General features: G+C 38.8%; 1 protein-coding gene across 3 annotated transcripts in view; it reads left to right on the top strand.

The window, feature by feature from the left end:
* The first annotated feature begins 1,316 nt into the window (after nt 1-1,316).
* The window catches only part of sntg2 (syntrophin, gamma 2), a 116,534-nt gene continuing 100,195 nt past the window's right edge, over nt 1,317-17,655 (top strand). For 2 of the 3 annotated variants that reach the window (XM_023261194.3, XM_035943928.2), the window contains exon 1: nt 1,317-1,687. In XM_023261194.3, coding sequence (XP_023116962.2) covers nt 1,619-1,687 — 69 coding nt within the window. In that variant the 5' untranslated portion in view covers nt 1,317-1,618. The remainder of the gene's footprint in view (nt 1,688-17,655) is intronic. The other variant, XM_023261191.3, reaches the window with a different exon arrangement.

Below are 17,655 nucleotides of genomic sequence, written 5' to 3'. Positions count from 1 at the left end.
TAATTGGCAATAATAAAATTGTTTAAAAAGAAGAATATTTAATAATTCCTATATGTTTTATGTAGCATATGTTGTAGTAAAAGTCAGTGCAACTTTAAAATTGGAGAATATTCTTAATTTTATGCATAAGTAATATGTTTGTGTCACCTCAAAGCCACTTGTGAGATTAAATTACCCATTTATTTCACAGTTAGTTACTCTGCCAAGGAACCAGCGGAGTTATGTGACGATCCATGTGAATCTGTCTTTGCACAACATTACACAAAAACAGAATAATGGATTTGGATGAAATTTTCAGGGAAGGTCAGAAATGACACACGGACCACCTCATTAGATTTTGGCAGTGATGCAGCTTATAGTCTGGATCCACGGCTTTATTAAGGATTTCCCGTTCTGAGATAGTGGCACAGCGTCATGGCTGCCTGCTGAGATCACATGATTGCATCCTACTACAAATCCACTGGGACTTATCCATAGGAAATCATACAAGGAACAATTGCTTAAATTGGGGTAATTTCGAGTCCCATCAATTCCCGCCACCCTACATATTTGGGTCACGCGATTTGGTGTCTGTACATAACGTAAACATACATACCACACACCTGTGCTCTGCATAAGCTCGTTTTTTATTAAAGATTTCATCCGTTGGAAATGATACAAGACTGAGCAGCCTTGGTGGAGTACTGCAATCTGAGTGCTTTTCTTGTTTTACAGTGATGTTTTAGTTTGATATGTTTTAATTATTCTCTAAATGTGTTCATGTACACATGCTTCTTGTGTACATATGTTGATATTCAATGTATTTTAAAAGAAAATGGACATTGTTTTTACAGGGGGCTACCTTTCCCTACTTAACATTAGCATATGAGAAGTTTCACTTGCAGCTACATTTTGGTACTAGCCTTGACTCCTTCTGTGTCAAAATCATTTTTAATATTGTCATGTTACACATTATTCAAGGGTCTGTAACGGATAATATTCATAGTACAAAGATACAATTCTTGCATTCCTCATTAAAGATACTGCACATAAAAAATATCAGTTGATTCTCAGATCAAGTGGGAACTTTTTGCAGATTTTTTAGGGGGACTTGAACAGAGTTGAAGACCTGAGCTTCAGGTGTATTTTCATGCTGTTTTGTATCTTTAATGAAGACTAATCTTTCCGATTGCAGTGTTGCCTTCTTTAGAGTACACTAGCGCTAATTAAAGACGCACAGCTAACAGATTTATGAATGATTTCTGTTGATTAGGTGCCACTGCGGGTTGAGTCCCGGTGAACGGGTTAATGTGCGGAGCCTTGACGCAGGAATGGTTAACGGAGGACCGGCAGGCAGCAGGTGGGGAGTCATGCAGCTTGATGAGCAGCAGACACTTCGGGCTGAGCCGGAGAGAAGAAACAAGCAGAGACTCCTCATCTGTCCCCGCAGCGGCACTAACTGCTCTAATCTCTGGATACGGACAGCTTTCAGGGAGAGACCCCACGGACATGCTTCCTCCGTCTGCATCCGCCGGTAAACGGGACGCCGGTGAATAACACTCGCAGTGTTATTCGCCGGATAAATGACTTGAGAAACTCTCGTCGAAGTCAGCGGACAGAGAAAGCGGCTGTATGGGAGATGAATGTGACCGGGAAACAGCAACCTGAGCTGATCGAGCGACCCGCCAGCCTCCTGGTTCCCACTTCGGCAAGTACACCTGTTAATTTTTATAGGAATCAACTTAAATCACTGAGCAATTTCATGTATTTCCTGGAGGACTAGGAAAAAGAGCTCACGCGCAGTTTGATGCTTAATGTGTAGGGGACTCCAGACTACCTTTAAAAATCCAACGGTTTGTTGTTTTCTTGCATATAAACGCTTAAAAATACATATGACTTTGAGATATCAATTTCCAAACTAATCTGAGCTTCTGCACAATTCGGCATGCATTTAGCAAACGATTGCGCGCTTATCCGATCAAATTTACAACTTTGAAAAATTTCCCTCGTTAAATAACGACGCATCGTCCTCTAGGAGTGAGCGACTGATGTTTGCGATGCTACAAGTTTAGAACAAAACCCGTTAAAATACGGCGGGATTTCGTTTATCATTTAGCTGTACGTTCACGACGAATCCATCAAAAGACTCAACTAATGACCTAAATCCCATTTTCTCATTATATAATCCCTGTAATTTTACGGATAAGCAAGGGCACTTTAAGTTACCATATGTTTGACTGGAGTCTGGTGGAACGTTCCTTCAAATGAAACTTCATCCGTTATGGTTTGGTAGGTTATAGCAGCAACACACTTAATCTTAACTCCTATAACTTAATATTTTTCATATTGATTATTAACATTATTTTATATATGTTATATTTTGATTATTAACACTATTTTATCTTAACATCAGTGGTGGTGGATTTCTCACCATATGAGATCAAAATATAAATCAGGTTTTTTTTTCAGTAAAAGATTGATACATTTCTTGCTGGTTTTCCAGTTATACAGCACTGGTGGCTTAGTAATTTTATGGCTATTGTTAATTTTCTTTTGTCAGACAGACATTTGCTCAACGAGCTTTCTTAAAGGCTTCATATTTAATTGGGTATTGTGTTTAGGCGACTTGAACAAGAAAACAAATGATGTGACCTTTAGCAGTCATTCATATTCTGTGCGTAGGCTGCTTAAAGAAAACTCCAACGTACATATAATGCACCAAATGAATCACAGGCTAATTAGAAAAGCAGTAAATTGCATATTTTTGGTTACATGCACATGCAACTTGATTTGTCATATGTGCTACTTCACTCATTTCCTTGCATATGTTGCTGTAACTGCCAATATTTTTATGTAAAATTTTCGGTACTTGCTTCAATTATATCTATAGCCTCTGACCCATCTTTTCATACATTTGGCCTCTTATCGCCTCTGCTGGACACCTTTAATTTCATCAGTCCCCGGAGCCCTGTGTTGCAGGCACTCTGAGCATTTGCTGTTAAATCTTAAGATACCTGAGCCTCGAGGGACACACAAACCTGCACCTTAATTCAGTCTAGATTGTGTTCAGTTTTCCCACATTTCCCACTCTCCATTTACTACTGACTAATGGTTAAAATTACACAGTTAAGCTGAGTTATACTTGTTGCAGGAGGCTCTCCAGCTCCATCATGCATATCTATGATCACCTGGTGAGAAATTTCAGGGTGTTAAGTAGGAGCTTGATTGTGCTTCCATGGTAACTAAAGTCAGAATTTTGCAGGGGCTTAAACAGTTTTAACCAACGAAAGATTTACCCTCTGTGTTAATTCTCTATTTTTATGTCCTTCATGGAAGATTCCAAACCCAGGTGCATCTGCAGTGCTCTTTCAAATGCAGGTTATTTCCCGGGAGCCTGTTTTTACTTGGCCAATTTATGTCAATCATCATGAGCAGGATATTTATTTATTTTTTATTATAAGGCTATTTGAATGCCATTTTCAGGGAATGAAACATGAAACAGCAATCCTAAATTCGGCTTTTTTGAAGGCTGCAGATGCCCTGAATGTAGCTGAGTGATTGGCAATCGGTGTTAAATTAGATAAAAGGCCTGGAAAGGCACACCTCTCCTGTTTTTATCTTCGCTGTGGCACACTTGATGCATATCAACAAATATTAAATGTCCTCCAATGATCAAGCATCTGAAAAGCGATTAGCTTGAAGACCTCTGTAAACCAGCAATAATTAAGGAGTGAGTGAGGTTTGTGTTGCAAAGTCTGAAGGTGTTTTTCCACTGTGTCACAGTGGATACATTGGACTGGTTCCTTCTGTCCAAACACAAGCAGCTCTCTGCCTACAGTACATGTGTGCGTTAGTCTGGCTGTGTTTGAATTGTATGTCAGGGTATATTAGCGCTGTGATGGACAGGCGGGGTGTTTTCCTGCCGCTGCATGCTGGGAGAGACTCCATCCCCGACTTAGTTCAAGCAGTGTATTTGTTAGCTGGAGATTTGAAAAATGTACTGTGCAACTTTTTAGACTTAACTCTCTGCTTTGCAGCGGCTGCAGAGATCCTGAGCTGAAGCACCTATTTATAACCCGTTAGCTGTTCAGTTTTGCCGAATTCTTAACTATTACCAAATTTCTTTTGGAGTTTTTGTTGCACCAGTACAACTTTCAAAATTGTTCTATTAGACGCAATAATAATTCCTATAAAAAAATGCAGTTTTGGACACAAACCATATATTAAACTGAACTGACTGTGCCTTATAATTTTATTTTGCTATTTTGCCCACTCAGCAGTATTATTCACAGTTTAGAGTCACAAATTAGTATTATGTGGTCATTTAGCTAAAACTGATATATTTCATGTCTTTTTTTTTTTTTTAATGAAACATTATCTGCAGCTGGTCCTCCTTGTAATTGGGATGTTGTGACACCAGGAATTTAGTTGTTAGTATTGGTCTTACTAAAATTCTATGATTTTTTTTATGTTAATTTTGATGGCACAGCAAATTAAACCAATTAAAACAACTGCAATGCCTTTGAAAAAAAAAAACAACCCTGAAATTGGAGCTCATAAAAACAGACATTGCTTTTATTTAACAACGTTGAGCCAAAAAGTTTCAAAAATGTGTACTTTATAAGGTGCATTAGTTTTTCAACTGCAGTGCCCAGCGGCCTGATGTATGAGAAAAACCCTCCAAATGATGAATAGCCCAGGTGTAATAAAAATATGTAAATACATGAACATTACAAAACGTGGCGGAATGTAGCTGCAAGTGTTTAAAATATACAATAATGTGTCATAAAACCCGGTTATGTGTATTCTGCGTGAGGACTTTGATGTGAGTTTTTGTCATATTTTCTGCCTCTGAGAGGCTTCAGATATGGTTGGCTGTGTGTGTTGGTCTCTTCTGCTCAACATCCTCCTCATGCTGATATTGTTAACAGGCCTTTAATGGGTTTCAGTTATCAGGTGGAGCTCAATGAAAAGCATAGAAGCCGCAGTGTGCACGCACACACACGCACGCACACACATACACATGCACACACATACACATGCACACACATACACATGCACACACATACACATGCACACACATACACATGCACACATAGCTACATGTTGACAGGCTGAACAGTGATGTCAGTAGCATGTTAACCTTATCAGCAGCACCCAGCTCGGTGTTATGAACTATTGCTACGTGAGCCTAAACGAGCTAAGTTAGCCTTTGCTAATGTGTGTGGAGCACTGCTATGACATATGAGCTGTCACAGTTCACCATTTCATTTCATTGTGATGACATGCTGTTGATATGACTTCTGTGTACAGATTTGGGTATTTTTGAGCTGCTTAGATCAATTTAAGGTGTTTGTTCCAGATTCAGCACTGGTTGCATTCTGACTTTTGGTCGTCTATAATTGGTCTTTGAACATCTACTCCAACATTATACACTACCAGTCAAAAGTTTGAACACACCTTCTCATTTAATGGTTTTTCTTTATTTTCATGACCATTTAAATTGTAGATTCTCACTGTAGGCATCAAAACTATGAATGAACACATATGGAATTATGCAGTGAACAAGAAAGTGTGAAATTAGCCAAAACATGTTTTATATTTTAGATTCTTCAAAATAGCCACCCTTTGCTTTGATTACTTCTTTGCAGACTCTTGGCACTCTCTCGATGAGCTTCATGAGGTCACAGTGGACCTGCTCCACCTGCACTTGCTGATATTGTTGGAGAGAAGTCAAAATCTCCAGTGGGCTCTTTATGACAGCTGCAGAACTTTCTGTACCATATAGTATAGATAGTGTCACTTTTTCAGAATTTTGGATTTTGTACTGACACATCTGTTGTCTTGACCTCCCTGTCATGTAGCTCTATAATAATCCACGTTCCAGCTAATGACATGCAGCACATTACCCTGGACCAGGAAAATCTAGGGATACCGCCTCAGGGACTATAGTACTTATACGTGGGATGCCTGCTCATCCAGGTCAGCTATAGGGGCTTTGAGAGTTTCAGTTTAATTATATGTAGGCATAAGTGCATAATTATCTCGAGGTTTCAATGACTATAATGGTTTTTGCAGCGGCAGTTCTTGAAAGCCCCAGCATCATACATTACAGTTGCGGAATGTATTATCTATATTAGCGGGCTTCATTTGCTTTGTAGGTTAGCTTAGTTTATTCACTTTATAAAAACATGGATCTTTAAAAATTTAAGCCAGTGCAGAAGTGCCCTCTCCAACATTATTTCTAATGACCTTTTCCGTACAGAACACTAGAACTGTGGTCTGAAAGTCATTCATTCCAGTGATTTATGCCACGCAGTGATAGTTTACCTCTACGTCAAGCTCAGTGCACATGCAGCACACTGTTCAACAAGCTTGCACGCTTAAAGTTCACCATAGTGTAACATAGTTGACACACACTATGATGTATGCCCGTGTAGCCAATGGAAACGATAAAACAATGAAAACTAGGGCCTTTTGTCCTGAAAAGACGAGGTGATGTAGTCATGGAAGTTTTGAAAACTGTTTTGTCTGTGCTCTCCAGCTCCTCACAAGTAGTGTGCAAAACCCAGTCGCAAATGCAACACAAACAACATTGTGCATGACAGAGCCTTAACAGCCAGCAGGGGGCAACTCCATTGTATGCAAAAAAAAAAAAAAAATCCAATTGAAGAGAAATCTATGAGAAAATGGCTGTACTTTTTACTTGGTTTGTTTTGTCAGTAAAAGTTTTCCTAATTACTTTGTGATCATATTCGCTAGTTTTACATGTTTTTCAATACACCATGATGTTCATTATGTAAATTAAGGGCCAGTTTAGGGTGAAACTGAATGAAGCAGGCCATGCTTTAAGGGAGGACTACACTGTGATTGACTTTTGTTTGCCATAGTAGTGTTACTGTGTAGTGCCCTCGAGTGCTCGGTCAGATCCACCTCTTGCTTGTTATTCCTGATTTAAAAAGCAAGATGACAATGGCCGAATGCCAAACTCAGAGCTTCAGAACAGTAGTCCCCTAACCAACAGGCGATGTCACGGTGGCTAAGTCTGTCTTTTATAGACAGCCTATGGAACTTATGCAGAGCTGGTGCAACTGGGTTGTTGCAAGTTTTATTTTGAGAAGTAAGCAAGACTTCATCATCCTCTGTCAACATAATGTGAGTAAATATGCTTCGCAGTATTGACTCTAAAATATTGACAGTAATGGAATAATTATCCACAAAGAGTCTCACAGGGTGACTGTTGAAGATATTGACTAGCTGGTCAACATAAGCTTTATACAGGAAAAAGGCAGCCAGGACAAGCCAAAACTCAAATCAGTACACATAGGAATAAAAAGAGATGTTGCAATATGATTATCAGACAATCAAACTTAGGCTTGTTCCTTTCTAAATGCATTAAAAAAAAAAACTGACATGCATGTCATATAAAATTTCCAACCCCCTGTGGTCACACGCTTGAGGGTGTCTCTTGGCAGGAGCTGCAGAAGCATAATTATACCCCAGCGGAGTGTGAAAGTCGATGCTTTTGTATTCAGGAAGTCAATCATATTTTAACCAAATCACTCCTGTTGGAGCATGAACATGTATTCACTTTAACTTTTCATTTTACCAGAGCTGCTCAGGTAATTGGAAAGCCCATAAGACAATCGGGCTGTATATTGTGAAACAGAAAATTCAGTTTAAGGAAAAAAAAGAAAAAGAAATATTTAGTCTCTTTCATTGCCTGAACAATATTCAATTTTCCTCCTATCACTGGAGTCAGACTCTTCACAATGAATAGTGTCATTTAATGACCCTAGAGTGACAATGCAAACATGTGGCACATGTTGTTTGACTCCTTCAAGCATCTCATCCTCGTGCTGTCTTAACTGGTTAGTAATACTGGACAGATTCATTATATATAGATATCATGGCTGCGCGGTTTAATTTTAATCTCCTTATGGCATATGAGCTAATGGCATGAACACGAAGAACCCATGAGAGTTGTGAAGCAGGCCAAAGGGCAGACTCAAGTGTTATATCATAAATTAGTCTTTTTTTATAAGCTCATAATTAGTCCCTGTAGGAAGTGCAAAGATACATATATAATACAGTATTATGCATAGTCATATTCCATTATTCAGCTAGCTACAAAACCTGGCTGTAATTAAAGTCTTAATTAGATGGTGTTTTAATTTTTAAAATGTCAAGAGGATATGTAGTGTCATAAATCCTGGTACATCAAAACAAGTTGTGTCTGTCACTGTTTAGAGGCTTTCTTGAAATGTTTCCTTAGCAAATAAAAGGCAGCTCGTCCTCTACATTATTAATACCCACAGAGTTTCATTAGCATTTTTATTTAGATTCAAGGCAGGAAACTTATGCATTTTAATGTCCCCATTCATTTCCAAGTGAGATATGAGGAAATCTACCTTGTCCCTTCACCAGCTGATAGTGGGTTGTTGTGGACGGTTTACCCACCACTTCAAGACAACTGCACTAAAAATGCTAAAAATAGTAGAAGCTTGGTGCCTGAGAATTCCTCCTTGAAAGGGGAAGAATTATGGAAATATCAACAGTCTCACATTATTTCCTCAAAATCTACATTCACCCCAAATTACTCCTCCCACAGTGCCGACATAAAAAACCCTCCACTAAAGCCAGACTTAACATCTACTGTGTTTGTTATGTGATTGTGCGTCTCTGTCTGTAATGTGTATACGAGAGAAGGAGAGAAAATAACATAATATCAAACCGCAAATGTAATCTTTTGAAAGTATGAAGACTAGTTGCTCTAATTTCCGTCATCTAGCTGTTGATCTCCGACAAACCACACGAGTAATAATCTCACACACACTGGGCGGATTTATGGAAAACGGCGGCTATCTAACACAGTCAGCCGTGCTGTTGTTTGAGCAGTAAAGCTCTGCAAGACGAGCCTATTCAGACAATGAATATACAATAGGAAAGATATACATCAAGTGGGTTTGATTCCCCACAGAGCCACTCCGAGTGGAAGATTGAACAAGGATGATTGCTGAAGATATAACACCACATTTCTGTGAGTTCTATGCATATGAGGATGACTCCCTCCTCGCTGCAGTTTATTGACCTTCCAGGATATTGACATACAGCGTGGTACTGCATACAGTGGATTTATTCATGCACAGGGAACTTATCTACTTAATGCACATAAAATAATTTACCCACAGAGTTGTTGAAACCAGGATTTGTGACACAGAAATATCAACCAGCTGTTTGCTGTGAAGAACTGAACTCCCACATCATTACACACCTAGTTGCTTTCCTGCAAATCCCTTTTTTTTTTACATTTCTAATCTCTCTGTTCAGACAAATATGTGTTGGTGGACATTTAAAAACAGCATATTCTAATTCTCGGCAGCTGCATAATTATATAAGAAACTCTGAAATGTTCATTGCAATTTGCGTTATTTTCAGGTCATTTACTTTAGAGAAATAATGAGATATTTAGGGTAATGCACTGAATGAGAAGGTTGAGACCACACTCATGTCTCTGTGAAAAATGTGGCTTAGCTTAGCACAAATCTTGAAAACAAGGGAAATGGCTATCCTGTTTTTTATCCTAAGGAAACAGAATAGCACTTCCAAAAGCTCACAAATAAACACTCTAAGTCTCTCTAAAATCTTTAACAAATCTGTGGATCCAGACTATAAGATGCATCACTGCCAAACTCTAATCAGGTGGCCCTTGTGTCGTTTCTGACCTTCCCTGAAAATTTCATTGAAATCTGTTTTTGAGTAATGTTGCAAACAGACAAACAGATGGATAGACAGACAAACCAGTGCTGATCATCACATAACTCTGCCGTGTTCCTTGGTGGACTAATAATGCAGTCCATTGTGTTCATTTAATTGTGGGAAACTGTGATTATTATCAAGATTAGTACTCGGTTAAGTTAGCAGCCCCATATTATCTGCTTTTTTTTTCCCCATAGTTTTTGTGCTAAGCTAACCAGTAGCTATCTAGGTTACACATTTACCATGCAGACAGTAGCTTTTGCTTTCCCCTTTTTTTCCTACAGTGTAGAAACATGCCCTTTAAGTGCTGTAAAGATGAAATTAGCAGCTGGGCTGGCAGCAAACAAAATGCACCTTCGAGCACCTCGTTAGCTCACAAATTAACATGTAATTTCTGAAGAAACAAAGCTCCTATAGAATCTTTAATTAGTGTTTCAGGGGCAGTTCCTGGGTCCATCGTAGAGGTAGCTTACCACATGCTTTTAGTCCATTCATTTCTGACTTCATATTTGTCATTCAGACATGAGAATTGTCGCTCTTTGTGAGATCTATCTCAAGAGTATTTGTATTTCCGACCATGTATAACTGTACCTGTAAGTGTCAGCATTTGTATAAGTATTTGAGTAAAAAAAAAAACACAAAAAGATTTAATACAAAGTTAGTCGGGTTCAGTTGGATTTGGCAAACATCTTTCCGTCAGACCACTAAAAAGTATCGTTCTACTGGAATATTTACACGATATATGTACTGCAGATGTTTCTTGCCTCTGCTTTAACTGTAAATCCAGTAGAACCAGCGCAGACCTGTGAAGAGTCATGCACTGTGCATTTGCTGTCGCTGTCAGAAGCAGCTGCAGGTTTGCCCAACATGTTTGAGTCATAAGCCCCTGCTGTTTTCAAAAATACATTAAAGGCGGCTTTTAGCAACATGCTGCTGCATTGATGAATAGACTCCATCTCTGAAAATTAAATGACTTCTCCCTATAGAACCATGAAAAGGGCACAATCAGTGCATTAATATTTAAAGTAGATCTGTTCTGCAGTAACAGAATGTGAGAACAGTTCTTTATATTTAGTTTTGCCTCTTTGCTGCCTGCACTGTTATGTAAGAGTGCGTCCTGTTTGAAAGAAGTGAAAATAGTTCCACTAAATGTGGTAATTAGCAGCCCGGTAAAGCCATGCTTGGAGAAATTACCAAAGTTGTCTCATTTAAAATGATGGATTATGCTCATCAGTGCAGCAGTATCTCTGGGCTGTTTTTAATGGATTTTTGAAAAATCCATTAATATTTTTAACCTTTTTTTTTTTTAACTTTAAAGCTACTCGGCAATATTGCATGTAGGTATTTGCAAACAAGACGTAACTTTGGCACATTTTCTAAAATGTGCATACTGGCAAAAATGCAAGCTCACAGTTAAAAATATACGTGTTTGCACTTTTGCTGTGGAAGCCAGATTTGTCTGCATATTAACCATTGCAAATAAATGAGAATCTGCCCCTTATCCATCTCCTGCTCATAGATGTTATAAATAAACAGCAACTTGTGGCTCTCTGCTTGGATTTTTTAAGGAGATTAATTATAAAAATCCCTCCTAAAAGAAATTGACATTGTTGTGCAACTGTGAAACTATACATCCATAGCTATTTCTCTGCAGACACAACCCTAGGGTAGTTTTAATTGACCTCAAAAAAAGAGGACAAGCTGAACGGAGTGCAGGGTTTTTCTTTTCAACCTCTGTTCTAATTCCCGGTCTGATCTTTAAATGTGAAGATCTTTAAAGGATCCAGATCAAAGTGCTCCGCGTGACAAAAGTAGTAATTGTGACACCTGCCAGCATCATCCAGTCCTCGTCGTACATACAACTCAGACATTTCGGGTCTGATAAGATGTGTTGTGCTGCTGAGGCTCTGTGTATCCAAATGTCTGCCTGTGAGTTCAATAGTTGGCAATAATGAGACCATCAGTATCTGAAATGGCAAGTTATCAATTTGCAGACCTTTTTGATGGTACATGTGGTTAAGTAATGTGGACTGTTCAGGGTGTTTTGGGATCTTTATGCATTAAGTGGGCGTTCGTTTGATTTCTCTGCCCCTATCGATATTTCACACTCATTAACTTCCATGGATAGGGTTCTGTAGCCAGAGAGGCAAAATTGGAACTGATTTAAGTTTGAAATTCATGGCTTGAACAGCATGAAGTCCATGATGGCTTTGTTAATGTCAAAATGAAGTGATTGAACTAAACTGTGATCCACTGGGGAGGGATGTGACTGAATTAAGTCGAGAATATTTTGCCACATTCCTCATCTTACACTTTACCTACAGGTTCTGATGACTATTCCAGACGCTAGATGATTGATCTGGAGAGAAAATGTGCATCTGGAGAGAGTGTGTGTTGAGCTCTGGCTGCTGGCAATGTTTGTATCAGGAATGTGTGTGTGTGTGTCTGTGTGTGCACCACTTGACAGTTGTGCTGCTTCTCAAGGTTATCAGTGTCTGGAAAGTTTTGCTTCTATCGCAGCCAAAGCAAACTCAAATGTCCTCTCCACATCAGAATTCTAGGTAGCTGAAGTGTCTGGATTATTTCGGATTTGCAGGAAAAGGTTTCATGAAGTGACTGTATGTTATATGTTTTGCATAACTGAATACATTCATATACTGTACAGACTGAAGTCAAACAAATACATCAGAGATTAAATTCGTCATATAAAATGATTGGAGCAAAGCAACCATATCCTCTTTGCCATAAGTTCAGCATATTCGTAAAATGCCACAGATGTTATGGGTTATATTCAAAAGCTCTTCCTGAAGTGACAATGTTTATCAAAAGGTCCCAGCTGTAGGATGTTTTGTCAGGAGATGAACAGCCTTGATTATTATTGGTTGGGAACATATGCATTTTGGATATATTTCTGCTGGTTAATACACTGAATCCTGTAACTCTGATTTAATGTAAATTTAAAGCTTAGTTTATTCATTACTCTCTCCTCATTTAAAAATTCAAATTAATCAATAGTGCAAGACCATTACACTTGCTTTTAGCTATTTACCTCTTATTATGTCATCATTTATAATTATGTTATGTTTCTTTTTCTTTCTCTTTATGTCCTCACTGTTTTGTGTTTTTATGCTGCCTCTTGGCTAGGTCATCATTGTAAATGAGAACCGGTTCTCAACTGACCTACCTTGATGACTAAAGGTTAAATAAGTATATAAATAATTTGGCCTTTGAGTTTGCGATGTTGGTCCATCTACCCCTTGGTTTCAAATAGTTAATTTAACTATTATATGATTGCCATGGAATTCCCTGGCAATCCAAGTCATTTATGGTACCCAGAGGATGTATTTTAATGATTTTTCTTCTATTTCCAGCAACAGGTCAATATTTCCACATACTCAGAGAAACATATTTTACCACTAGATGTTGTTACTGGTGCTAGGTATGGTTGTGTCATCATAACTTTTTGTCTTCTACAACCTACGTTTGCAGTTCAGAATGACAGTTTTAAAAATATTTAACAGATTGTCTTGAAATTGACGTATTCATTGTCTGTCTAGAATGAAATTTAAGTTTTAACCAATCATTTTTTTCATATATATATATATATATATATATATATATATATATATATATATATATATATATATATATATATATATATATATATACACACACACACACACATATAGGTATGTGTGTATATGTGTGTGTATATATATATTTATTTATATATGTATATTTATATTTTTATATATATATATACACAAACAACAATCAACAATTCAATCAACAACAATTGCAAATTAGTCTGTGCCCCTAGGAGTCAGGACAACTAGTTGCCTTCCACCGGATTTGCAGTGCAGCCGATGCATATACCAATCCCTGCTGGTGGTGGGCCCACTGGATGGTGGTGCCATTGGGTTTTTTGAGCTGTACCCTGCTGAGCCCCATGGGTCAAGGCCTAGCTTCAGGCGCACCTTAAGGGAGCCATGGTTTCCCAGTTATAACTGAGGGTCAACACTGATTCAATGAAGTATTTGAATCGCTCTTCATCTCCAGACCTCCAGGGCATCTTCATTTGAAAATTTTCTGGGCATGTCCAACTGAGAGGAGACCCCAGGGGTAGACTCACAATTTGCTGAAGGAATTACATATCTCATCTGGCCTGAGAATGCCTTTGGGTCACCCAAGGGGAACTGGAAAATATTGCTAGGGAGAGGGACATCTAAAATGCTGTGCTTAGCCGACCCTGAATTAGTGAAGGAAAATGGATAGATGAATGGCTTTTCAAAGTAACGACATTCCCACCAACCTCAGATATAGTTTGCGAATATTGTCAGTGTGTTGGTGTTTTCATTTTGATCATGCTGACATGCTGATTTTGCATTTTGTGTAAAATACGCCACAGTGCCTGGGTATAATCTTACAGATGGCTTACAGATTGGTTACCAAAGATTGGTTGCAAGAAAGATTCACATAACATTATTTGGCCACTCATTCTTGCCTTAGCAGTGAAAATTGCAAACGTTGATAGATTAGTGGCCATTGTCTGATTAAAGCCAGACTTCCAAACATGCATGTCTAATGGTCGAATAGGATTGTAGACCTTCCGCCCACATCTTTTACATGTCAGATAACAGGCGTCTGTGTTGATCGTTAACTGCAAATTTACAGAATCTGTGAGCCAACGTTCAGGGCCAGGTTATGGTCTCTCAGAACTTGTGATAAAGGTGTGCTGTCAGACCATGTTGGAAATTGTCTTTATTGTTGTTCCAAATGGCCACACTCAAAGCCGGAGTGAAAAAGCAGCTGTTGCAGGCGCCACACATTTTCAGGCAGCCTCTCCAGGGAGACATTGATCAGGTTGTGCACATTAGAAGTGGCACAAATAGTTTAGTAACAAAGGAAAAATCAGAGTTAGAAAGAGAAGCACAGTACTTTGCTCCGCTTGCACAGACAATCACCTATAAGCATAAAATGATGCGCATGCTGGATCTTTGGTTTTCGGAAGGTTACATCCAATGTTTGGTTCTGACACCTCCTCTCCAACATGAAAACGGTGCATGAGGGAGATTTCTAATGCAGTCAGTTCAGACACACCATAAATCTAGCTCGAAGTGCTTTAGTTAGAGCTCATTTGTGTGTGGAACACTTCATCATCGCTATATGACAATGAGTGTGGGTGTGCAATCTTGTAGTTTAACAAGACCAACAGAGGAGTAATGAATTACGTGCAGAAACAAGAGAAAAGAGAAGTAGATGTGGTAGCTGATTTCATCATGTCAGTTGAACATTAATCCATAGAATGCGGATCAACTTAGTTATCCTCCGGGATCTCCAAAATTAGAAGAACGCAAATGAAATGTGCAGAGTAATAAGGCTATAATTTCAATGTCTCAAACACATTTAATCAACACTAATTTTTGTTTAAGCTGCTCCTCATTTATAGATTGGAGCTGCAGGTTTTGAACATTAATTAGGCTGCCGCTAAAAACTGTTTCTGCCTTCTCAGACAACAAAAGCTGATTACAGATCTAAATTGAATCTTTTCGGTTTAGTTATTTATAACTTTAGTTACCTGTGGAAAAAGAAAAAATCCTAATTAGCTTCGATAAGGGATTTGGAAGGATTTGAATTTGATAAAACCCCACTGAACCCAACACCACTGCCTGGTGGACAGGCCTCAAGATTAGGCAGCGATGTGGGATCTGGTGAAAGTCCGCATGTGTCTGCTGCTCAAATGTTATAGCTCCACGGGGAAAACGTTCTGTGGTCTGGACCTCAGTGAACTCATACGATGACAGTAGTGCTGCTTTTCCAGTGAACTGGGAATGTGCCACTTACAGAAATAGTCGATAAGAATGGCTCTTAGCAGCAATTTTTAGCTCAAAAAAAAGAATCCTGGTACTCATGATCCACTGAGCATATACAGTGTTTTTTTACGTTTCCACTTCAGTTGTGCCAAGCCAAGTAAGATCTCGCTCTTTTTTCAGCTCTGAAAAGTGTACTTTACCCACTCCCATTGGAGCCACGACTGTGATAACCTGGTACAAACACTATAAACAGTTGAGATGATGGTTCAGACAGTTTGCAGCTTCTGTATCACACAATTTAGAGGTGCTACTGTTTCTAAAAAATCATGACATTTTTCTCAACCCTTGTATCCTTGTGGCTTACTGCTGTAAAAAGACACTTGCTCTATGTGCTGTTTGCTTTGGCGCAACAGAAGTTCTCTCTCTTTTTTTTGTGCTTAAGCAAATATGCTATAGATATTCCCCACAAATCTAATTGTAAATTATAATGTGCAGACTCGTAGTCTGTGTAATGTATTCCGGACAGTCTAAGAAGTCTTAATCAGCAATGGTCCCAGCAAATTCTTCATTGCTCCACTTACTTTCGGGTCTACTTCCTTGGCTGCACGATTTTCAAAGGCTACTCACTTGAATTCACCCTGTAATGATTCCGCATAAGTCCCTCTTGTCAGGACTTGTGAAGCTGCAATTTAGTGGTTTTTATTACAAGTTTAGAACAGTGTCACTGGTATTCATTAAGAGTTAAAATATTGGAGTGGAATAAGAAAGCGCAGAAAGAATTTGCTTTGTGATCAGAATAGTTTTAGGTTTATTTTTATCATCCATCTTATAATGAACTTTCATGTGCTTTGGATAACTGAGCCTCAGTGATGAGAGCTTTAAATGAGGACACTGTGAGAGGGGTGTTTCATACAAGAGAAATGACACAGTAAATGGTATCCTGTGGTGGTAAATGGCTGGTGATGTTTTGATATTTGTTTAAACTGCAGGCAGTGCCTGTCACCTCTCCATCTTATGAGCTCACTGTGGCTTCTTCTGCTTTTAGCATTCTTAATTGCGGCATAGTGAACGTGCGATGCAGTTGCATAAAGTTGATTTGAAGACACGAATGGGTGCGACTAGATCCAGACTTGCTCAGGGCAAATATACCTGTGAAAGATGAAACTGTGTTTGATGTGAGAAAGCGTGGATTGAACCAAAAAAAATCCACATTGCATTAAAAAAAATCATTCAAATCACGCAAGATGTAAATTAGCTTTCTTTTCTGTTTAAACAACTTTTTTTTTTTGTTTTTTAACAAATTCAAATACAGCAGCAGGAACAGGACATTGCTTGGTTGGTGATAGATATCGGTGGATTCATTGGACCTCTTTAGAATCTGTAAAACTGAATTAATCCATGCAGGAAACTTGCTTTGGATCAGGTGCTCATAGGAAAGCAACGGGGTGCAGAGATTTGAGTCTTGAAGTAAGAGGATAATGTCACATGCAGCATCTGGGTTAGCGGAGGGAGGGATGTAAACAACCAAAGATGACATGTGAAAAGTCAAGTAGTCCTCCAGCGGCACCTCAGACCTTCAGGTGTAATCACCCCCCGCTGGTCAGAGGCTTACCTTATGAAAGTTGGAACAAACTTTTACATAAGGCCATGTAGATGTAATTTGAATGCAGATACAGCAACTGAAAGGATTATGTCCTCACTTCAAATTAGCTCGGAAACAGATTATGTTGGATTGCTGAAGTGAAAATAGTGAAAGCTTGCGTTGCCTTTCACACATCGGAAGACTCATTCTCCTCAAAACCAACTGGATCACTGAGCAGCTTGAAAAAGTCCAAGTAGTCTGGACGTAGAAAGCTGAGTGTCTGGACTGCAGAAGTAGTGTGACTATGGTGACTATTCTTTCACTATTAGCATCTTGCAACCAGTGATGGGGCTCATTACTGTCTTGCAATTATCACCTAAATTTGGAGCCGTTGGTAACTTCCCATGTAGGCCCTGTGCCTTTCTCATTGCAGTTTTTAGCAATATTTGGCCTTAGGGCTGTGCCATATTGCATTATACACAACATACTAGTATAAGTCTCCTCTCTATGAGAAGAGTTTGT

This window comes from Amphiprion ocellaris, chromosome 20, assembly GCF_022539595.1.
Source record: "Amphiprion ocellaris isolate individual 3 ecotype Okinawa chromosome 20, ASM2253959v1, whole genome shotgun sequence".
NCBI classification, from domain to species: domain Eukaryota; kingdom Metazoa; phylum Chordata; class Actinopteri; family Pomacentridae; genus Amphiprion; species Amphiprion ocellaris.
Note: the sequence above shows the minus strand (reverse complement) of the source record. Positions and strands in the feature narration are given on the sequence as shown.